The sequence below is a fragment of the Monodelphis domestica genome, chromosome 1 (genome assembly GCF_027887165.1).
Source record: "Monodelphis domestica isolate mMonDom1 chromosome 1, mMonDom1.pri, whole genome shotgun sequence".
In the NCBI taxonomy this organism is placed as follows: Eukaryota; Metazoa; Chordata; class Mammalia; order Didelphimorphia; family Didelphidae; genus Monodelphis; species Monodelphis domestica.
The window spans coordinates 113,993,567-114,016,872 of NC_077227.1; the positions used below are offsets into that span (position 1 = coordinate 113,993,567).

At 43.3% G+C, this 23,306-nt stretch overlaps 2 protein-coding genes across 3 annotated transcripts in view; one reads left to right on the forward strand and one right to left on the reverse strand.

The window, feature by feature from the left end:
* SUFU (SUFU negative regulator of hedgehog signaling) overlaps positions 1 to 2,183 on the reverse strand; it is a 178,221-nt gene extending 176,038 nt beyond the window's left edge. Inside the window, exon 1 of one of the 2 annotated variants that reach the window (XM_001369211.4) lies at positions 1,793 to 2,183. In XM_001369211.4, the coding sequence (XP_001369248.1) occupies positions 1,793 to 1,980 (188 nt within the window). In that variant the 5' untranslated portion in view covers positions 1,981 to 2,183. The remainder of the gene's footprint in view (positions 1 to 1,792) is intronic. The other variant, XM_007479094.3, reaches the window with a different exon arrangement.
* A 110-nt stretch (positions 2,184 to 2,293) lies between these two features.
* Positions 2,294 to 23,080, forward strand: ACTR1A (actin related protein 1A). The gene is made up of 11 exons (XM_001369233.5): positions 2,294 to 5,759; positions 13,712 to 13,776; positions 14,486 to 14,561; positions 15,774 to 15,899; positions 16,150 to 16,274; positions 17,432 to 17,648; positions 18,913 to 19,005; positions 19,670 to 19,844; positions 19,940 to 20,001; positions 20,665 to 20,705; positions 20,833 to 23,080. Exons 1-11 carry the CDS (start codon positions 5,712 to 5,714, stop codon positions 20,933 to 20,935), a joined length of 1,131 nt encoding a protein of 376 aa, XP_001369270.1. The 5' UTR covers positions 2,294 to 5,711; the 3' UTR covers positions 20,936 to 23,080.
* The last annotated feature ends 226 nt before the right edge of the window (positions 23,081 to 23,306 follow it).

Genomic DNA, 23,306 nt, shown 5'->3' on the forward strand with positions numbered 1-23,306 from the left:
TAAAGAAAATGCTAGGGGAATTGGTGATAAGAAGTACTCAATCCCCAAAAGGGAAATCATAGGCTAAATAATTCAGAAATGGAACTCACTTTATCCAACTTCCCCTTTTTCCAGTCAACTGATTCCAGATCCACAAGAAAAGCAGTTGTCTCATGGGGTCCATTCTAGGGATCTGCCCTTCCTTACCATCCCAAGGCTCTATGGACATGAAATGAGTATATTCCTTAAAGAAGCAGTTACTAGCTATAAAACAGTTCTTATGAAACAAATTCTTAGACCAACATAGTACATACATCCTCTAGATAAGACAACAAATATCTTTGCCAGAAGTCACTGGTGCCAGTCTGAGTGACAGAAGAATCATAGAAACTGAGTTGGAAGGTGCTTCAGAGGCCATTTAATCTAATCCCCACCTGACTAAGAATCCCCTCTATAATATTTTCTTGAAGACCTCAAGTGAGCAATATCTCCCCTCACTTCTGGATAGCCCTAACTGTTATAAAATTTTTTCCTTATATAAAGCATGAATCTACCTCTCTTCCATTTGTCCCCAATACTCCTAATCTGTACGGTTAGAGCCATGTGTCAGCTCTTCAAACATTCTACTCTACTATTCTTTTATGGCCAAACACCCCACTGCAGTCTTAGGGCACTCAAAAATTATTTTGTTTAAATCAAAGAATTTGGAGCTGGAAGAAATTTTAAAGCTCGTCTAGAACACTTTGCAAATGAGTAAACTGAGGCATGGAGAACTTAAGTGACCTGTCAGTGGAAAGAACTAGTTTTGGGTCAAGAGAGACAAGGCTAAAAACCCAGAACTCTCTGTACGGGGTTCTTTTCACAATTTCCCGATGGAGATAAACTAAGCTGCTACTAAAAAAGCTTATAAATCTTTTCCTAACTTTGAGCCCTTTTAGATTCATGTGAATTCCTCATTCCCCAAGTTTGACTCCAGTCTCAATTTGCCTTCCTCCTCTAGGTCTATAGAAGTGAAGGCTATGGTCAGTTCATTTACCCAAAGGCAAATTTTGTCCGTCAAAGAAACGTCTCTCGGGGAAAACTTCCAAAACTTAAAAACAAAAGGGGAGAGGAGTTTACCGATCAAAACTTCAAACGCAAAAGTTGTCCACTGCTAACCTGTCTCAGCTCATTCTATTGCCAGTGTCCGGAATAAGTTCCCCTTCTCTTCTCTAATCTCCACTCCGACCAGAGTATTGCCCCTTCTCTTTTTCCCACTCCCCTATTCTCTCTTCCCCTCCCCCCATCCTGAAGAAGGACTCTTTCCAACAACTCCCAAACAGGCAAACTTTTCTCCGACTCAGGCAGCAACCCCAAATCGTCCAAGTTCCCTACCTCAAACCCTCCATGAACCCCCAGTTTGGGACTCCTGGATCTTGCCCATGCTACAATAACGTCCTGTCCTCCCCCAACTTGCCTCCCCCCCATTTTTCTGGCTCCCCCCCCAAACCCTATCCCCTTTTCTCGTTCCCCCGCCCCTGTGTCTGCGAGTCCCTTACGCCCCGCCTCCGGCTCCAAAGACCCCTTTTCTTCCACAGTCCTGCAGTCCCAGGCATCCCCTCTCCCCATATTTCCTTTAACCCTTCGGTTTTCAGGTCCAGTTAACCCCTTTGTCCCCATTACTCCGGGGAGGTATCTGAGTTAACCCTTTCTCTCCAGAGTACCGCGGCAGCTCGCTGGCCCCTCCCCCCCGCCCATCGGGTTAACCCTTCCACGCCCGGCTGCGCTGCCCCCGCCCCCCATGGCTAACTCTCTGCTCCGCCCCCGGGCTTACCAGTACTTTACGATGGCGGTGACCTGCAGCGGGTTGGGCTGCTCCGGGTAGAGGCGGCGGCACTCGCCATAGATCGCGTGCAGCCCCGGGGGAAAGAGTGAAGCGAAGGCCGGGGGCGCGGCGGGGCCAGGGGCCGGGGCCGGGGGCGCAGCGGGGCCGGGGGCGCCACTAGGCCGCAGTTCAGCCATCGGGATGGCTGGGGCCGGGGCCGGGGCGGGGGACGGAGCCTGGCACAGTCGGACACACTGGCGGGACGGCAGGCAGAGTTCGTGGGTGCGACGCCCTGAGGCGACCGGGGCTGCAGCGAGGTCCGGACTCCGCGCCTGCGCACGGAACCCCCGTCCACCCTGGCCGCCGCCGCTGCCGAGTCTGCCAGTGGGGCGCCGCGGGGCCGCCGGGCGCTCTTAGGGGCGGGGCTCCAGCGCCTGCTCTCCTAGTAATTATTGGTTGTCATCTATGTCAGTCATAGGCAGGAAGGCGTGGCCTGACAATAGGCTCCGCCTCCACCGATCAGAGACCAGACCACGGGGTGGTGGGGAAGCTCTTGGGCTTGACTTGGAGATCCGGAGGTGTTACCTGAGTGCGCGAGGGGTTTTCTGGACTTCACTCAGTGACAACCAAGGGGACCGCAGCTCTCTACTTTTGATGGCTACTGTTGGTTTTACTGTCACTGCCAAGGAAATTCTATCCCAGCTGACTGATTCATTCATTCATCCGTCAATATGATATTGACTTTTTAATTAAAAATAGTTTAAGACTTCGTTCACCCTACTTGCAAGAGCAACGTCTTTGAACAAGATCCAGGGAATTTGAACTTGTGTGTCCTAAAGGCCATCGATACTCCTGAAAGGTTCCCACTACCCATCTTCTCGAAAGTCATCTGTGACTTTTCTGTGTTCCTTTTTCTGTGTGTTGGATGTAAGACTGTAAACCCCACAAAAGTAGGGGTCATCTTTGTCAAAGAACGTTTACTAAAACAAGAGACATCTTGATGGGGTAGACTGAAAGTCAGCCTCTCACTATCTCTAGCCTGATAGACCCTAGCAAACTGCTGAACCCTGAGCAAGTTGCTTAACCTTTGGTTGCTCTCCCTCCCAGAGAGTTCTCAAAAACTCCTTTAGTTACAGATGAGTTGTCAGTTTGCAGCACTAAGAGGAGTTTCCATACTGGGAGTCCTTCTACACAAGTAAATTCAGAGGTCTGAATTAATAATGCCTACTTTTCCTGAAAATAACAGAAGATAATTTGGAAAGGTAAAGCCCCTGCTAAATAATTTTCCACAACTACTGTGTACGAATGGAAATTTAATAATGGGGGGTGGGGGGTTATGATAATACTCCCTTCTGTAATTTCTGTTCTGCATTGAAAAGTTACTATTGAGGAATACCAGCTATCCCCATTACCTTTACCTTCCATATCTGGGAGTCGTCTTAAAAATTTCTAAGATGATGATTTTTTTAAATTATAATTTCATTGTCACACATAATAACTTCATAGCCACACAATTTACCCATATCTTGAATATAAAATGAGAAAGCCATAGGAACCTATAGAAAATAGATGGGGTTCTGAAGGCAAGTATGATTAGCCATTATTTGGGAGTAAAGTATCCTAATAGTAACTCACATTTGTATAGTGCTTTATAAGGAGATAGGCAACAAGCATTTATTAAGTACCTCCTATGTAGTAGGCACTGTTATCTTCTTGGTGAGATTTACAAAACCCTTTCTCTATAACAACCTTGTGAGATAGATAGTACAAGTATCATTCTCATTTCAAGAACTGGGAACTCGGGAAGGTTCAGAGAGCTGTATGGCTACTAAGTTGCAAAGCCAAGAACAGTCTTCATTTCTGATACTTAACCTGTCCATGTTTCCATTTCTACATAAAAACATAATTCTGGCTCTCTATAGAAAGGAATGAAATAATACATGATTCTCTGGGCTCCTTGAAGGAAAGTTCATAAGAATTTTAGTTAACATTTATTAAGTACCTATATTCAGAACAGTGTGCTAAACACTGGGGATATAAAAGCCAAAAAACCCATCCCCTTCCCCAAGAGGTGTACATTGTATTGGAGAGGATACAGTATATAGACAAGTAATTATAATTAATGATAAAACAAGGAGGGAAGAATATATTAACAACTAGGGAAAATCAGAAAGAGCTTCAAGGAATAGGCAGAACCTGAACTGACCTTTAAGGACAAGGACAATAAGGACTGAAAAACATAAAAATAAGGTGAATGCATGTCATAGGGTAAATAGAAGTAGAAGATAAAGTACCCAGTTTGGAAATAGTTGGAACTTAAATTTGTTAAAATGAAGAGTATGAAATAAAAGTTTGGAACAGGAAAGGCCTTAAATACAAGCTTGAGTTCATATTTTATCTTCCAGACCATGCAGTCATGTGCAATTGGTTTTAGAAGAGGAGAGACATGATCAGACCTGAAACCAAAGATTTCCATCAGAACCAAAAATTCTCATGGAAGGAACCTCACATATCTAGTTCAGTCTACTCATTGTACGTATGAATTTGAGACCTGGAGAGATCAAATAATTAAAGAAAGTGAGGCAGAAATGTTCTTACTACTCCTGGCCAGTAGCAGCTGTGTGATCCTAGAAAAGTAATTTAACCTCTCTGGATATCAGTGTCATTTGTAAAATGAAGGAATTTGACCAGATAATTTTCCAGTTCCCTTCTAATTCTAAAAGTGTATGCTTATTCTATCTATATGAGGGATCATTCTTGACAAAGTATAACCAAAGAGGGCTGACCTGATGTAACACAGTATTATGAATGCTGAAGGACTGATTCTCAAGATATCTTTAAAAAAAAAAAAGGAGAGGCTACTGAAAATAATTATTCAAAAACCAATAGCTGTGAACCTATATATCTACAAAAACATGAGAATAAGAACACACATGTTAATGAAATAGCAGAAAGGCTCTCACATATTATGCTCTTTAACTGACCACATCTTTATAGTCATACAATTGACCCAAAAGAACAAAGAATACAAGTTCCCACTGTGCTTGTGTATTGAATCCACATCCATTTAATTTCATAACGTAAAATGCCGTCTTGAAGAATCTTCTCCAACAAAGCAGCTCCATTTTAAAAAAAATCAAAGGACATTCCTTGTAGGATACAGCTGTGGAGATAACCTTTGATGATGCACTATCAAAAGACACATGCTTGCTAAAGGTGTTAGACATTGTCATGAAGAACGTGCTAGACAAAATCTAAAAACAAAGAGTCTAAACGTTAAGGTTTAGAGATGCTAGTGTTTGAAGATAACATTGAGCTGATTGTATGAATACTACACCCAAACAAGTTGCAAAACAAAACTGCAAGAATGGGAAAGGAGATGGGACCTATGAGTAGCAAGAATGAGATAAAAATCAAGAACGAAAAATGAGTTTTAAGCCGTCGAGAAAAGTTCCCGGTATGTTGGGTACTATAAATAAATATATAAATAACATATTTATGAGAGGTCAGGACAAAGTCATCAAATACAGTACTTGGAGCTAATAGCTCAGCTGAGACTATATGTCCCAACATAGAGTTCGAAACCTTCCTCAAACACTCAGGGGACTACAAATCCCATCATGCATGAACAGCAAACAATCCGTGTTCGGGCCACACTCCTCAAGTAAACTACAAAGCCCAAAGTACAGTGCGAAAAAAAAGCTGGTACCCATAATGCAAAGCTTCGCTAGATTTTTGAAACAAATTGCAAGCTGCTTTTCCAGTAGGAGGTACCGCATAACGCATTGGGGACTGTAGTCTTCCGGAAGGCGAGGAGCAGCCCCTCCCGACCGCCTTGTCCCGGCGACAACACGGCGCATGCGTAGCGGCGGTAGCAGCAGCGGACCCGGCTGGCAGTTTCTTCCTCAGGAGAAGGGACCCCTCTGCCATGGAGTCCTACGATGTTATCGCCAACCAGCCTGTCGTGATCGACAACGTGAGTCTTGGTTATTTTTTCCTCGAGCAGGGCCCAGCTATCTTAGTCCTAGGGTCCCCCGCCCTGGCCGCTGACTCTTTGTCACTGGCTTGGCCTGTCAGGAGGCTTTTACTGTCGCCTTCTTCTTGGAAGAAGGCAGTCTCTATCCGGTCCATAGGCCAGCATCCCTAGGGTGGAGGTTGGAGGAGAGAAAGGCCCCATCTCTATCCCCCAGGTCATCGGGCCCTTGGCCTGAGGGGCCTTAACCGCTCTGTTGGAGCCCAGGGCCCAGCCCCTTCTCTAGTTCCCATGATCATATTGGCTCGCGTAGCTGTCCATCTCAATTAGTTAGTTCCACCCCTCGAGCTAGCCGGATGGAGCAACACTCTGAGACGATTGGCTAAGTCCTCAGTCAATCTGATGGAATGCTGTAAGGTTTCGTCTTTCTGTGGGGAGGGGCAAGGCAGAAATGATTGTCGGGGATAGGCTCTTCGTTGGTGAGACCAGTGGGACATGGTTCCTCCCATGGGTGGGGTAGGGCTCGATTTTGTGTAGTTCTGGGCTTGGTGGGGTGGATACGTGGGTAGTTCAGGTCCCGCCTCTGGGTGGGGTCGGAAGGGGACTCCTAGGGACCCTTCCTGGTTGTGAGGAAGTTTCCTTGAGCTTTATTGTTTTTGTGGTCTTTAGTTATAAAGTAGGGAGTCAGTACTCTGGAAGGTTCCCTTCCTCTTGAGGAAAACCCAATGGACCTCGAGTTTTGGGAGAATAAGAAAAACTGTAGTCTCAAATGTACTTTTATGTAGGGGCTGGTAACATGCTTTTTTTTTCCTCTGAAAAGGTAAAGGCTCGTGGTGATTACAGGTGCTAGGGTTCAACATAGACTTCCTTGGAAGCTAGGAAGTCAATTCCCTACCTAACTGAGATGCCCTCTTTGAACACTGCCACATGGATCATGCCCTTGGTCTGTCCAACCAAAGGAAGTTTTTTTCACTAGCCTTGCTATCTCCATTGATATAAAGGAAGTGATGCTGAGAGAGTGAGGATAGTGATAAGCAGCCTAAGAGCCCTGAGGGAAGTAGCAAAAGGAAAATTCCAATCATACTGAAAACAGCCAGAGCCATGTTTTCTCTAATTTCTGAAATTTGGGTTCCTATGCCTACTGGCTTCCAGAAGTATCTGTTATATCTTCATCTACCTTTTATCCCTTTTGTAAAATTGGCACCTGTTTTTAAATTTCCTTCAGCAGTGCTGGGGAGCAGAAACAATAAGACCATTAGTTGTTTGTTTGTTTTTTTAAACCGTACTTCTGACTTAGGCAGAAGAGAGGTAAGGACTGAGCAGTGGAGGTTAAGTGATTTATTTGTCCAGGGTCACACAGATGGGAAGTGTCTGAGGTCTGATTTGAACCCAAGACCTCCTGTCCCTGGGCCTACCTAGCTCTCTAACCACTGAGCCACCTAGCTACCCCCTAAATCCATTAGTTTTAACTGATTTCCTTTTTGGATTAATATGTAATCTCAGTTCCAACCTTTCATATCATCCTTGCTTGTTATAAAAGATAATTAATTACCCCTAGTCTGTTTTCCCTTTTTTCTTTTCCCTAATGATGTATTAAGATGTTCTTCAGAGTAACAATATTATTGATTTTGAAACTATAAGAAACTTGGCTTTTCACTGGGAAAAAGATTTGCCATACATCTACTAAAAGTGAAATCTGAGAAACTTGTCACTTGTCTTTAGGACACTGCTGAGAATGTGCCACATTAAATTTAGATTTGGGATCTCAATGAATTCTTAGTGCTTGAAATTCTTAGCTAATTTTTGATGACTTCTAGTAGTTATTTTTAGCTTTCAAGATGGAGAGTAGAATGAGCAGTATTAGATAACTGAATCAGATTTTGATGAGATGAATACTTATTGATGGAAATGGGTCTCACAGTTTTAACATTTTACAGTGACACTGAAATCTTATTCCTAAAGGTTAAGAATGCAATACTACAGAGAAGGAAGGACTAAGGAGGGGAAGAAAAAAGCAGGGTTTTCATCAGTGAAAACTTCTGGCTTCGGGGCACCACTGATCTTAATGAGGGGAAAAAAGGAATTACTTATGAAAGTATCAATGAGGTATAAATAAAATACAGCTAGAAACATATTTCTATTAAGTATAACCACTAATATGAAAATGAAGCAGAATAGTTGTAGTAAAAAGCATACAGGACTTGAGTCAAAAGACCTAGATTTTAGTCTCAACCCTGCCACCAACTTTCCCTAGGCAAGTCATCATGGTACTATGGAAAGAACATTGGCTCTATGGTAAGAAGATCTAGGTTGAAATTTATTACCTATGTGACCTTGGACAACGTAATGTAACCTCCTTAGCTCTCAGTTTCCCCATAGGTAAAATGAGAGAATTGGACTGCAATATTTGAGGTCCTTTCCAACACTAGGTCTTTGATCCTTATATCTGTCATTTCCCCTTTCTGAGCCTCAGTTTCTTATGTGAAAAATTTGTGGGCTCGGGGCAGGTAGGTGGCTCAGTAGATTAGAAAGCCAGTCCTGGAGACAGGAGGTCCCAGGTTCAAATTTGCCTTAAGACACTTCCTTAGGGGGCAGCTGGGTAGCTCAATGGATTGAAGAGCCAGGCCTAGAGATGGGAGGTCCTAGGTTCAAATCTGGCCTCAGACACTTCCCAGCTGTGTGACCCTGGACAAATCACCTAACTCCCATTACCTAGCCCTTACCACTCTTCTGCCTTGGAACCAATACATAGTATTGATTCCAAGATGGAAAGTAAGAGTTTTTAATTTATTTTATTAGATGATTTAGAATAATTTTCCCTCGTTATAAGACTCATGTTCCTTCCCTCCCCTCTCCCCATTCCCCCTCCCATATCTGGTGCACAATTCCACTGGGTTTAACATGTGCCATTGATCAAGACCCATTTCCTTATTATTAATATTTGCACTAGGGTAATCTTTTAGAGACTACTTTCTTAGTCATAGCCCCACCAATCTATGTGATCAAGCAGTTGTTTTTCTTCTGTTTTTCTTTTCCCACAGTTCTTCCTCTGGATGTGGATAGTGTTCTTTCTCCTAGATCCCTCCAAATAGTGCTGGATCATTGCATTGCTGCTAGTAGAGAAGTCATTTGATTTTACCACAGTGTATATTTCTGTGTCCAATGTTCTCCTGGTTCTGCTCCTCTCACTCTGCATCAATTCCTAAAGGTTGTTCCAGTTCACATGGAATTCCTCCAGTTTATCATTCCTTTGAGCACAATAATATTCCATCACCAACAGATACCACAATTTGTTCAGCCATTCCCCAATTGGAGGGCATCCCTTCATTTTCCAAATTTTTGCCACCACAAACTGCATGGCTGTAAATGTCTTCTATAAATGTCGTGGCTATACAAGTCTTTTCCCTTATTATCTCTTTGGGGTACAAACCCAGCAGTGCTATGACTGGATCAAAGGGCAGGTATTCTTTTATCACCGTTTGGGCATAGTTCCAAATCACCTTCCAGAATGGTTGGATCAGTTCACAACTCCACCAGCAATGCATTAATGTCTCAACTTTGCCATATTCCTTCCAACCTTCATCAGAAGGCAAGGATTTAAAAAAAAAATAAGACACTTCCTTAGCAGTGTAACCCTGGGCCAGTCATTTAACCCCTTTTGTCTAGCCCTTACTGTTTAGCATTGTTTCTAAGACAGAAGTTAAGGTTTTAAACTTTTTTTTTTTAAAACCCTTACCTTGGAATCATTACTGTGCATTGTGTATTGGTTCTAAGGCAGAAAAGTGGTAAGGGCTAGGCAATGGGAGTTAAGTGATGCCCAGGGTCACACAGCTGGGAAGTATCTGAGGCCAGATTTGAACCTAGGACCTCCCATCTCTAGGCCTGGCTCTCAATCCACTGTGCTACCAGCTGCCCCCAAGGTTTTTAACTTTTTAAAAAATGTCAGCTATGCTACTTTATCCCCAGGGACCCTTTCAGCTCTGAAATCCTAGATCTCTCAGCTCACAGGTATGCTGTAGACCATATTTTGAAAACTGCTTATCTACCACAAGAATCACTGGTACAAATTAATTTACCATAAAAAATTTTAAAAACTTTTTCATTCTCCTTTGGGTAAAAAGAAAAGTTATTGCCCGTCCATGATGTCCCAAGTCCCAAGTCCTTGGTGACTTAACAACTCAAAGGTTAAGATTCACTTTTTTTTAATCCTTCACTTCTCTCTTAGAATCAGAACTATGTCAATACTATGTATTAGTTCTAAGGCAGAAGAATGTAAGGGCTAGACAATGGGGATTAAGTGATAACAAGGAAGTGTCAGAGGCCAGATTTGAACTCAAAGGCCTCTTAGCTCTAACTTTCCACTGAACCACTTTGCTGTCCTCTTACTGTTTACTTTTATTATTTCCCCCAATTACATGTAAAAACAACATTTCAAAATAATATTTTGAGTCCCAAATTCTCTCTCCCTTCTCCCCTCTCTGATACAGAATTTACATGTGCAAGTGGAAAAAAATACAGTTCACTTCCTCAAAGATCAAAATTCTAAATGGTCTTAAAATTTTTGTGATTCATAACTCTACTGGAACAAACATTAATTTAGAGTCTAAGGACCTGGGTTCAAATCTTAGCTCTTCCCTTACCTGCTGTGTGACCCAGGACAAGTCTCTTAACCTCTCTGAATGCCAGTATCTTTATCTTTAAAATGAAAGACTTTGACTAGATGACCTATTCAGACTATCTCAGTTCTAACCTGTAACCCTCCGACTATAGGTGAGATAAGCTAAAAAAAACCTGCCTCAGCTCTTCAAACTTTCATCTTTAAGAAAATAATTATTTCAAAGTTTTGTAGGGTGTTGTGGCATCAGATAAAACTCAAAATCTTTCCAAATTAATGATTCTAGAAAATCTTAAAAACCCTGATATGGACTAGAAAATGAAATCAATCCAAATTGTGTCATAACCCAGAATCTGACATTTAAAGTCTTGGTTTGTACCTGATTGTGATCCTGAAGTAAAGAAGAGATTATTTAAAGAGGTGTTATGCCAATCAATTGAGTGTGCACTAAATCAGTTGAGTGTGTTCTAATTGCCTCACACAAGTCCCACACTATCCAAGGAGTCCAAAAAAAAAATTAGAAATGGTATATTGGAAGAAATAGCTAAAGGTGGTTAGGAATACCTTTAAACCATGCTCTCTTTGGAGTAAGTGTAGAACTATATTCTTTTAATTCCTCTGCTGACATATTCCCATCTTTGCTTATCGGAAGATTCTGAGTTTCTTGGGATTCCTATTGCCACTTACTAGGAGGAATAATTCTCAGGGATGGACAGCTATAACATTACATAATGCCTGTGGTAAATTTCTCTCAGTCCTAGTCCCTTGGCAGTCTGGGTACTTTATGCTTCTAGTTCCTGCTGAGGAACTTGTGGTTTGTCTTCCCACATTAGAAGCTACATTTCAGCACTGAATTCACTCTGTTCCATGTAGCCATCGCTGGCAGCAGACTCCAGTTCTTCTCAGAGATCAAATATTTAATGAGGAAATCAAATATTTAATGAACACTTGTTTTCAATGAGCCTTCTGCTATGTGTTTATTTATTTGACTTTTGCCATGGTGAATAACAAAGAGAGTAGCAGCTCATTTGCCAGGTACACAGTTCCTAATTATAAATTACTGTTAAGGAAATTGGCATAACCCTTTTGTGGGCTCTGGTGGTTTGGCTGGAGCAGAACAGAGATGCTGCCACTAGCCCTTCCCTATATCACCCAGCCTCATAACAGGTCCATTTCACTCCCTGGCAGTCCTTGCTTGCTCTGGGGCTGTGTGGTGCTATCTCACGCATCATTACCAGCATTGCCTGAGCTTCTCTGGGACCAAACTCAGCCCTGGACTTCTCAGGGATCTGAGGCTCCTATTCCTAGTACAATTACCATCTCCATTTGTACTCCCAAAATGGGTATGGATCTGATAAAAGTAGGCATACTTGAGTTCAGTGGAATATATGTCTTCACATGTCCAGAAGAGCAATTTTTTCTTAAACCCTTATCTTCTGTCTTAGAATCTATACTAAGTATCTGTTCCAAAGCAAAAGTAGTAAGGACCAAGCAATTGGGGTTAAGTGAATTGCCCAGGATCACACAACTAGAAAATGTCTGAAGTCAAATTTGAACCCAGGACTTCCCATTTCTAGGCCTGGCTCACTGACCACTGGGCCACCTACCTGCCTCAGGAGAACAATTTTTTTAAATCCTTTTCCCAATACGTGAAAAACCTCATTTGAGACTAGCAAAAAATGTTTTTGCTTTCTTTTCAAATAAATTTTATTGATGCCTTTTTTTTTAACTGAGTTAAAGACAAAAAAGAAGATGAAAAACTCAGCAATGTACACTTGCAGACCAGCAAGCTTGTGTTCTTGTGAAGGAAAGAAGGGAAGAAATAAATATGATTTCTTAGTCTGGTTTGTAATCCAGTCCCTAAGACACCTCTTTGCATAATTTTATTCAAATCAATTCAGTAAACATTAAGTATTTGCTGTGTTTTATTCTCTGTGGCACTTATATGGTCTTTTTATCCATATTTCAGTTCTCTTAAAAACAAGTGTTGAAAGCTCATGTAGTTTTCTTTCCAGATTTCCATCCCTTAATACTATCTGCCAATAACACCAACAGGCCTATCTACATTGCCAGACCCAGAGAAGTGCAATGGGCAATCCAAGAGATTTTAGTTAGCCAGTTTCCCAGAATTCCCCTTATAAACAATTGTTCTTATCTCTTCATTATAGTGTCCTCTCCCTGGGTTCCAGAGTCAAAGCCCTTGAATCCACAATAGGATGATTCTTTTTTCCTCTTGTAGCCAGTTTCTGACTGAGGCTTTTCCAGGCTTTTATTCCTATATTTTTAGAATTACCAGATTCTTCTCAAATTGACTGGTAATCAATTTCAAATTCTGTCCTATACTTGCTTTAAATGAAGCCATTTGTTTTGGATCTTCTTGTTTCTTTTTTTCTTAGCAATGATTCATCATTCCCATTTGCTTAGAGAACTATCTTGTTAAGCCCTTCATCTCCCTTTCTCTTTTCTCGAATCCCTTTCTACCTTACCCAATCTCCTTGCCAACAAGAGGAAAAACTAGATTGCAGCCCCTGGGTGGTCAATCTCATGTCCTTTCTGAGGCTATTGAAGCTAGGTACAGGCATTAGATACAAAGGGAATGAGTTGGAGCAGTCTCTGGCATGTCATTCCCTATGTATTCTGAAAATAACAGCATCCTAAGTGTGTGTGAATGTGTTGGGGTGGGGGTGGGGGAACAATAGGAATGGGCCTGTCCCAGTTACAGTGGAAGCTTTAAATCCTACTGGGTAGAGGAGGGTGCTGGGTAGTCAGAGGATGTGTACTGAAAGCATTGCCAAGCCTCAGACATCTGTTCTGTGACATGTTGGTGCCTATACCCAAAGCTGACAGTTAACCTCATCAGGCCATTGAGAGGTACTAAAGGTGCTGAATTAAGACTCCGGCTATCAGTTATGGGTATTGTACCCACAACCATAGAGCATCAGAGACCAAGGCCAGTTGTTATGGTCTGAATAGCTTTTCCTCTGGACTTTACACAAGAATCCTCCCTTGCCCGATAGAGACTGACTAGTAGAACATTGCATCATTGTGTCTGCCTCATTAGATAACATCTGTATAGATCAATTTCAGCATCAATAGGATACTTGTTAGAAGGTTGGTCTGTTGGTATTTGAGACATTGGAGGAAAGGCTACATGCTTCCAGGCCCAAGCCCTCAAAACATTTTAAAAGCATTCACATATGTTGGGAGAATGCATTTTCCCCAGATGCCCTGGAAAGATACTTTAGGACTTTATCCCTGAATTTATGGCTCATAATCACTTTACTTTGACTACTCTTCGTTGTTTTTCCAAACTTTTAACTTGCTTCACTTCTCTCCTCAGGGCTCTGGTGTGATTAAAGCTGGTTTTGCAGGAGATCAAATTCCCAAGTACTGTTTCCCAAACTAGTAAGTCACAAATTGGCTTAATCAAAGGTTAGGGTGGGTGACTTTATCATATGGGGTCAAACTCCTTTGTTTCAAAGAAAAGGAAAGGCTGAGGGGACATTGCAGATACCCAAGACAGTAAGGAGCAAGTGTCAGCTTTAGGGACAGTCACATTCTCAATAGTGGACTACCCATATCTCCATGTGATGCCTAAAATGTTAGCAGTAGTGAGGCATTCATTTGGCTTGAACATTGCTCTGAAGTCTTTTGGAAATGCACATATTCCACAGAAGGACAATTCATTTATTCAAGAACCATTTCATAAGACCTACTATGCAATACGTGAGAGAGAACTAAATTCATATACCTGAGTGAGGATGAGTTTCTCATAGCTTTACTCTGACAAGTAAGTTTACCAGCAGAATAGCACTGAAGTGGAGACAAAAGGTCCAGAAGGCAAACCTTATGAACTTCATAGTTCTGCCTTAACTCTGCCCATATATGAAGACCAAGGAGGACAGTCTGTTGAGATGTGACATTCTGTTAAAAATATGATCAGATCCTTTTTTCCCTTTGATGTTTATGTACAAAGTATATGTTGTAGAGGGGAGATAGAGGGATATGTTAAACTTAGTTGAGTTTATAGAGGGAGAGAAGAGATAGATAAACTGACAGAATTTTTCTTTTTGTCCTTCTGTAAAATCGTCTTTCTCTCTTTTTTTTTTTGCAGCGTAGGCAGACCAAAACATGTCCGTGTCATGGCTGGAGCCCTGGAAGGGGACATTTTTATTGGCCCCAAAGCAGAGGTAATAAACTACAGATGTAATCTTAAGCCATCAGAGGAGCTTTCCCTTCCATTTTACTCCAAATCTTCCCTACCCCTTCTCTACAGGGTTGGCAGTCTCAGCAAATCAACACAACCACTAAAAGAAGCAGTTTCCTTTCAGGATCTTCCATGTATTTCCCTATCCCATCCAGGGTCTCAGTCCACTCCTCAAAGAAACTATCTGTTGTAATTCAGTCTTTCCTGATCTTGTAGTAGCATAGGGGACATAAGTATGGAACTGAGACCGTTCTTTGAGATTCTGTCAATGACATGCAAAGAAATGCAGTGGTGCAAAAATTTAGTGTCTTGGCTCTAAAATGGATATAGCAATAAGCACTCATATTACTAATCCAGTATTGCTACTGTCTTCAGTTATTCTGTACTAAGAACAACAACAATGTTGTTACTCCTAAATTTGGCCTTCACCTTCCATGTACATGTGCATGAGAAATAGGAATTTTAAATTAAGGGAGGTTTGGGTATTGAGTTGTTCCAGAGCAAGTCTTCTTTAAACTTGTTTGGTCATAAGCCTCTTGAAGGATGGGCTGCCTGCTCTTCAGATTCATCTCAGAATAACATTTTAAAATGTACAAAGTAAAATACCCAGGACTACAAAGAAAACATTATATTAGAATGGAGAAGTCAAACTATTGAAAAAACAAGTTCATGGATCCCAGGTTAAGAATCTCTGCTTTAGAGATATGAAAAAAGCTCTTAGACTGTAGATTGAGTTTGGAGGAGCTGAAGTCCCTTCCACACTCCTAAAAAATTTTTAAATATTAAACTATTAACTTTTGGTATATATAGTTAAGAGCAAGTACATTAAATTGAACAAGGTAGTAAAAAAAATGCCTATTTGTTCCTATGTTCTTCTGAGCTTTTTCTTCTGTGTGTTTTTTTTAATATTTTAATAGCTTTTCTGTTCCTTCCCACTGACTCTCCCTCCCAATATATCCTTCTCTTACAACAAATGAGAATCACCAAAAAATAGGAACAGACACATTGACCCTATCTGAAAATAATGTCCCATGATGTTCTATATCTGAATTGTGTTTTTATTTTGTTTTTTCAAAAACCTCATTTTCCTCCATCCCTTCCCCTTTCACCCTGAATGCAAGCAAAATATGACGTCTCTAGACCACAAGGGCTGAAGGTTGATGGGCTATGTTGAAGTTTTGCTTTCTGCTAATAGGAGCATCGTGGGCTGCTTTCCATTCGATACCCCATGGAACATGGCATTGTGAAGGACTGGAATGACATGGAGCGCATCTGGCAGTATGTCTATTCCAAAGACCAGCTTCAGACTTTCTCAGAAGAGGTAAGAGTTGTTCTGTTCACAGGAAGCCCACAAAAGTATAAAAAGTTCAGGAAGCTTTAACTTTGGGGAGAATTTACCCATGGACCTGTTTGATGGAAAGGAGATCTGGGGGCTCTTATCAGCTAACCATGTTCAAGGCCTATTTGCTACCACCTCAGAGTTCCTGTCTTCCTGTCTTTCTACCTACCCTGTTAATGAGTAGTACAGCCCTAGAGATTTCACTCATGACTGTTTGGGTGTGTTTTGTCAGCATCCTGTACTCCTGACTGAGGCTCCCTTGAACCCACGAAAAAACCGAGAACGCGCTGCCGAAGTTTTTTTTGAGACATTCAATGTGCCAGCCCTCTTCATCTCCATGCAAGCTGTGCTTAGCCTGTGAGTAGTTGCTTGTCCCCAGGGATAGATAAACAGGCCATTGAGCTAGTCTCCTACTATTTCTGGTTAGGCTATTTCAGAACATCCTGGTACCCCCTTTCTATCAAAGAGTTGGGGGAGGTAGGAAAAAAGGGAGAGATGGAAGTATGGAAGCTGAATGTTAGCTATTAAAGGGATTGTTCTGTGTGGAAACCAAGTGAGGTTTCCTCTTTGTCCACCCAGATTTCTGTCAACTCAGATTGACATTGAATTTAGTACCCAAAGGGTAGAACCATATGGGTGATAATAAATCTAGGAAATTACTTTACTCATGCTATTCACATCTGTGAATGCTGCTGTGCCTGCTGGGAATTAGAGGCATATGCCACTAAAACTCTCTCTTAAAGGCCCTTTTCTTCTCTCATTGCATCACACACATCCCCTCCACCCCACCCCACCCCCATTCCTTAATGCCTGGCATGCCAGTTTCTTCATCATGGTTTCTGCCTAGAAAAAATGACTACTATTATCTAGGGAGAATGGAGTCACTGGGGCAAGTCAGAAAAAGGCTGTCTTCTCTACCGAGAGAGTCAGTTTTTCCAGGGGCTTTCTCTAAGGAATTCTGGTTTGTGGAAGAAGTAAGCAGGTAAAGCTTTGGTTTCACAGGAGCATGATTAGCTCATTCTATATGTTTCTCCACCTTGCTTCACTTTTTAAGCCCACTTAGTGCTACTAGGTCCAATTCCAAGGAGGCTATTATAAAAATAATGATGATGATGATGATTATTGTCATATGTACATAACATTTTAAGGTTTACAGAGTGCTTTCCTTGCAACTCTGAGGAAATAATTCATTTATTGAACATCTTCGTTAGTTCCTTTCTGTGTGCCAAGAACTATGCTAGATATTAGGAATACAAAGCCAAAACAAAGCTGTCCTCCCCTCAAAGGGCTTAAATTCTTTGGGGGGAAGATAATATATGGTTTTTCTCTCCAGTGTCTTACTTTCCTTACTTTATTTGAATTAACTGAGAGGGAGGGAGATGAAGTGCTTTGTATGCCTTGTATATAAATGTGACACTTTGACTTTGGCTGGAATTGGGCAGCTTCCCTAGAAGGAATGGACTTCTTTCTGTAGGAAAGGTAAGTCAGTTGATGCCTGATTCCTTGTGCTTCAGATATGCAACGGGAAGGACCACAGGAGTGGTGCTGGACTCTGGAGATGGTGTCACCCATGCAGTGCCCATCTATGAGGGCTTTGCCATGCCCCATTCCATCATGCGCATTGACATTGCTGGCCGTGATGTCTCCCGTTTCCTCCGTCTCTACTTGCGCAAGGAAGGCTATGATTTTCATTCATCATCTGAGTTTGAGATTGTCAAGACCATCAAAGAGGTGAGTTCTACCCCAGGAAAGGAACACTAACAAGAACTGTGTGGTCAGAATTCAGAGCTACTCATCAGGAAGGGGAAGGGCTCAGAGAGAACACTGAGGCAACTTCCCAGGGATGGGGAAGGAAAGGGAAATAATAATTATGATGTATAATAATAACTAACACTTAATAATGTTAAAGTGCTTGTCATACATTTTTTCACTGGAACTTCACAACAACTCTGTAAGGTGGGTGTTGTTACTATCCTCATCTGTGAGATGAAGAAACAGACTAAGAAAAGATAGTAAATGTCTGAGGATGGACATTTCCTGATGACTAAGTCCAACATTCTGATCTCCTGTACCATCTAGTTACCCCTAAGGAAAGTCAGTGTCTTTGGAAGAAAGGAAGAGAGAAAGGGGCCAGGGGATCTACCTCTCAGCAACTCCTTGTTCCCCAATAGGCTACCTATTGGTAGTATAGAGGAGGTTTATGTGGAATAGGGGCCAGATCTCTACATTTAGAAACAGAAGACTGGAAGATTGAGAGGCAGCATCAGAATATGGGCTCTGCTAGGCCCTATCAAACTGGAAAGTCTTCCAGTACAAGCTGTTATCTGAGGGCCAATCGAGCCCCACTTGTGGAGGCTCTCATCACTCTGTGATGGTTGGCCACAGGGTAATGAGGACCATCTACTAAATACTAGAGGGGTCATGACCCTTTTTTGCGGAGGAGGGAGCACCTCTACCAGCACGATTACAGAACTTGAAGTGTTGAGAGTAGCCCACAGAGCTCTTCCACTGTTGTCTGTGCTTTCCTTGGAGAGCTCATTCCTGGACTCACCACCTCTCCCTAGCCTGAACGGAAGTGTTGTACCAGCAGACACAGCTTCCTGTAGTGCTGCCCTCTGGTGGCCGGTACTGAGATGTACACCTTCACCACCTATGCCACCCTTCTCTCTAAAAAAGGGGGACTCTTACAGAGAGACTTGACTCAGAAGAAAGGGAGCAACCTAAGGCCATGTTCATCACAGGGAGGGAGAAAGTTCATTGTAGTTAAGGCTGTGGAAGAACTGGGAGTCACCCAGACCCACCTCAGCTATAATGCCCAAGTGATCAGAGGTTGCATGAACAATGAAAACTGGTAAAAAGGAAAAGGAAAGACCTTAGACAAGATAAAGCCACCCTTGGTTTTGACATGGACCTTACAGGTTATAGGCTTCTGCTATGGGATTCTCCCGCTCTGACAGTTTTTGTTCCTAACTTCCTCTTGTGCTTTGTCCCACAGAGAGCCTGCTACTTGTCCATAAACCCACAGAAAGATGAGACTCTGGAAACAGAGAAGGCTCAGTACTACCTGCCTGATGGAAGCACCATTGAGGTATTTCAACAGGGTACAAATCCACTAGGGAAACTCAGGGGACAGAATTCTAGCCTGAAATAGGGCTACGATGTGGAAATCCAGTTCTGAAAAATACTTCTTTGCCAAGTCCTTGGAAATTTATCTGTGGTTTGAGCTACAAAATTTGTCATGGGAAATCAGAAGCGGGGGACCACTAGTGGTACTAGGAGCTATTATGAGAAATAGCCTTGTTCTCTGTCAATTTTTGATGCTTCAGCATCTTGAACTTTGTTCCTTATAGGAAATAGTGACCCAGCAACAGAAATACTTGAGAGTTATTCTCAGTGGGCTAGAAGAATGATTGATCCTGACAGAATAGTTGGAATAGAGTTTGGGCTGAGGCTTTTAAAGCTTTTCTCAACAGTGAAAAAGGTTATTTGCCAATTTGAGTACTCACTGAGTTCTTGCCCAAGAGATACTGGTTTTCTTTTCTTAGCAGGACTTACATTACTCAAGAGGTTTGCATTCAGGGCAGTTTATTTTAATTTAATACATATTATACAGGCTATTTCCTAAGTCTGGACTTACAAAATTCCCTGGAGAGCAAGAAGCATACTGTGGTCCTTCCTTCTTTCCTACACTTCTGGGGAAACAGGAGCCTACATCAGCCTCTTTCTCTAAAGACTGCCTTTTTGCTCTGTAGATTGGCCCTTCCCGGTTCCGTGCCCCTGAGTTGTTGTTCCGGCCAGACCTGATTGGTGAGGAGAGTGAGGGCATCCATGAAGTGCTCGTTTTTGCCATCCAGAAGTCTGATATGGACCTGAGGCGCACACTCTTCTCCAACATTGTGCTTTCAGGAGGTTCCACCCTGTTCAAAGGTTTGTCATCACCCTCTTAAGAACCAGTTGCTGAGCCCTTGTGGTCTCAGGGGACCAGAAAAATTACTCAGGCATTTCCTTTTCTGCCTCTACAGGTTTTGGTGACAGGCTGCTGAGTGAAGTGAAGAAACTGGCTCCAAAAGATGTGAAAATCAGGGTAGGAGAAATCTGGGGTGGGGAGAAGGATGGGAATAGGCTTCTGAGGTCCTATGGAAATGGCCCTCCCTGGAACCTCTGACCCCTAGACTTTAGGCCTCAAGTGATGTCTGCTTTGTCTTCCCTTTATGCTTACAAGGAAAGAAATTCTAATGCCTCCAAATGCTATGGCCTTGGGCCTGTGACTCTGAGGTCCTCTTAGTACTCCCTGTCAGAAAAGCAGGATAAAGGTGGCAGGTGTCTGTTTCTGCTTCCTTTGCCCCAGCCTAAAGGGCTCCCCAGTATGTGAGAAGAGGCTATGTCAGCACAGTGATATGGAGAGACTAGAGGAAAAAGGATTGGACAGCCTGGCTCTTTGCTGAGAGTAAAGCGCTTGCCATGATGCCAGTCATCAGGACCTGACTTTTTCCAGCGTGGGTTATCTAGATCTCTAGAATGATGCCTTCCCTACAGATCATTCCAGGCTTCCCAGGCCCTGTGTAATAAGTATAAGGTTGATTGTAGCCTGCTCGATATACTAGATTGGCTACAGTGCTGGTCAGAGAGGCTAACTAGTAAGCCTCCACTCAGAGACTGATTCTTCTAACTGGTTATTTGGGAAGGGAGTAAACAAAGGGAAAAGGGAAGGATTTGAACCTAACCACTCTTTCCAACCTCTTCTCAGATATCAGCTCCTCAGGAGAGACTATATTCAACATGGATTGGGTGAGTAGTTATGGGGAATAGGTAGAAAGCCTAATTGAGCTCAGGAACAACTTTACTTGGTATTAGTTTGGATAGAGCCTGGATTCCGTAAGCCACTCATCCTTCTCCTTCGGGTTCTTTGTCTCAGGGGTTCCATTCTGGCCTCTCTGGACACATTTAAGAAGATGTGGGTATCTAAGAAGGAATATGAAGAAGATGGTGCCCGATCCATCCACAGGAAAACCTTTTAACGTTTGGACATCTCTTTCACCTCTTTCCGAAGTTAACTCCACTTTAAAACTCGCTTTCTTGAGTTGGAGTGTATGAGGAGTTGCCTGTATGTGGGTATGTGTGGCTGTGGGTGTAGGTATGTATGCGTGTGTATGTGCGTGTGCCAGTGTGGCCCGGGGAGCCTGGTGCCTGACAAAAAAGACGGTGACTTCCCCCACGATGGAGCCTAGAACCTAAGGGTTGACCACTAACTTACTCCTGAGAGGGGAGAACACCTGGCTGGAGTGCCCCATTACTTTGTTGGTCCTTTTTCTTTCTTTTTGGGACTATGTTTACTGCTACTGTAGGGAGAGGAGGAGGGCAAACTGAACCACCAGAGAGGAAGGCCCTTCCACCAGCTCCCCGACACCTTCCAGGTGGCTGGAGCACAGGCCTGCCACCTTCCCTTTGCTCCTCACTCTGTTGCTGGCCACTTGATCATGGGGACCTGTGCAGGAACTGTTTGGTTTTCTTGGTGTCTTTGTTTGTGGAATAAGAAGCACACTTGGAGTTGTTTCAGAATTCCCTGGGTTAAGGGAATGGGTGAGAGGATAGGAATCTTTGGGTTTACCTATGGGGCAAGACCACAGGAGGGAAGTGGTGCAGGATAGGGGCTTCCCTGGCTGGGATCAGGTGCAGATGCCTAGGCCAGCTGAGCGCATCCCTTCCAACACCCTTGCTGCTATTCTTCCTCTGCTCTGTAGAACCTTGTAGAAAACAGGGGACAGTTAAGGAGCCAGGGTAGGGGTGAACCTGCCTTTTGGATCAAGTCGCATCTGTGGCAGGTAGGCTGGAAGAGGAGGAAAACTGAAGCTGCAGCTACAGGCACAATTAAATGTGCTTCCTCTCTCCATCTTTGCTTTAGTGTGGTTTAGGTGAAATCCTATTTGCCATATGGTTTTATTTATTATTAAAGTGTTTGATATCCTCCAAGGCACTAAGAGAGCCAAGGAGGAGTTGGCAAGGGGAGAATCGCTAGTAGCTTCCTGCTATTTCCAGTCTCCCTCCATACACTAATGTTTACAGCACCTAAGCTTAGCGTAGTAGCCCAGCCCCTGGAGAGGTAGGGGACCCACTGGGTCCCACCAAGTATTGTTAACATTACCCTCCTGAGATGACAGACATGGGCACTGGGACCAGTTGGAACAGGTTTTGAGCAAAGGCATTCCTGCCAACCTGAATCCCTTCTCCTGCTCCCCGCTCTATCAGCAGGCAGATTGCTAGTGGGCTTTTCTGGTGCATTGGGTGTCTTCACCGGAGTTCTGTAGCTTTGTCTCAGATTAGCGTAGGGAAGGAAGAGAAGGTTCCTTACCTGCAGCCCCAGAAGGGTAGTGATCAGGCAGAGGAGCAAAGGAACCTGGTCTCTTACTTTCATGGCTACATAGTGTGTGTGTACTAGGTTGGCAGACGCTCTTGGAGCCCAGAGGCCTGGCTAGCTTCATGTTTTGCATTGTGTCCTTAGCCTCACCCTAGGGGCCTCAGACCTAGCAGAGAAAGAAAAGCCAGAGCTGGAAATTGGGGTCAGAGATTGAGAGGATATAGTCTGGGCCCCTGACCTGCTGCTGACTACCCAGGAGAACTGGAAGAGGGATCTGACTACTACTAGAATTGGCACTGCCTCACTCAAAGCTAGGCCTTCAAGCAGGGGCTCCAGGCAGCAGAAGCGTTCTTCTCAAGCCTGAGGAAGGGAAGGCAGTGCCCTGTCCCCTGTCCAGTGGGATGGTTTTACCTCCTGCTACGGGCCAGTTTCAGTTGAAGCGTCTGGCTTGTGCCACCCCTCCCCGAACAGTGGCCTATAACCTAGGAGCCCTTCGGTGCCTATTTGCCTTCATTGATACTCGTCGTGAATAATCATGTGGCCCTCCCTTGATGTGCAGCAGGCCCCTGCCTGTCCCATTTCTAAATTCCAAAGATGCCAGTTAGTGTCCTCTCCCCCCAACTCCACCGTGACCAAAGGCCCCAGCCAATGGGGGGCCAGGTGTGCGTGAAAGCAATGTGGCAACCAAAGTGCAGTGTGCTTCCTTCCACCTTCCTTCTCAGCCCAAGCCTGTCCCTTGCACAGCCTGACTCCAAACCACGTTGCCTGGTGGTGCCCAGTGTACTTAAATAAAGTTGTTCCATAGATACTTAATGCCTGGTTCTGTCCACAGTCCACAACATGCAAGGTGAGGCAACCACTGCTTCTTTGAGGAGAGGTCAGATGACCAGCTCCCACCTGCTGCTGTCCACAAGCCGCTGGTGCTGCACTGCTCAGCAACATTGATTAGGGCTGGAATCAGGCTTGGGGATCATTTATTTGACAGACACTAAGAGAAGAGGCCTAGATAGGATAACTTATTAAGTGCCAAGATT

Excerpts from the sequence above, each read along its gene's own strand:
- ACTR1A (XM_001369233.5), top strand. The coding sequence starts at position 5,712 with ATGGAGTCCTACGATGTTATCGCCAACCAGCCTGTCGTGATCGACAAC. Across the intron at positions 13,777-14,485 it reads AAGTACTGTTTCCCAAACTA|CGTAGGCAGACCAAAACATG; the intron begins GTAAGTCACAAA and ends TTTTTTTTGCAG. Across the intron at positions 17,649-18,912 it reads TTGTCAAGACCATCAAAGAG|AGAGCCTGCTACTTGTCCAT; the intron begins GTGAGTTCTACC and ends TTTGTCCCACAG.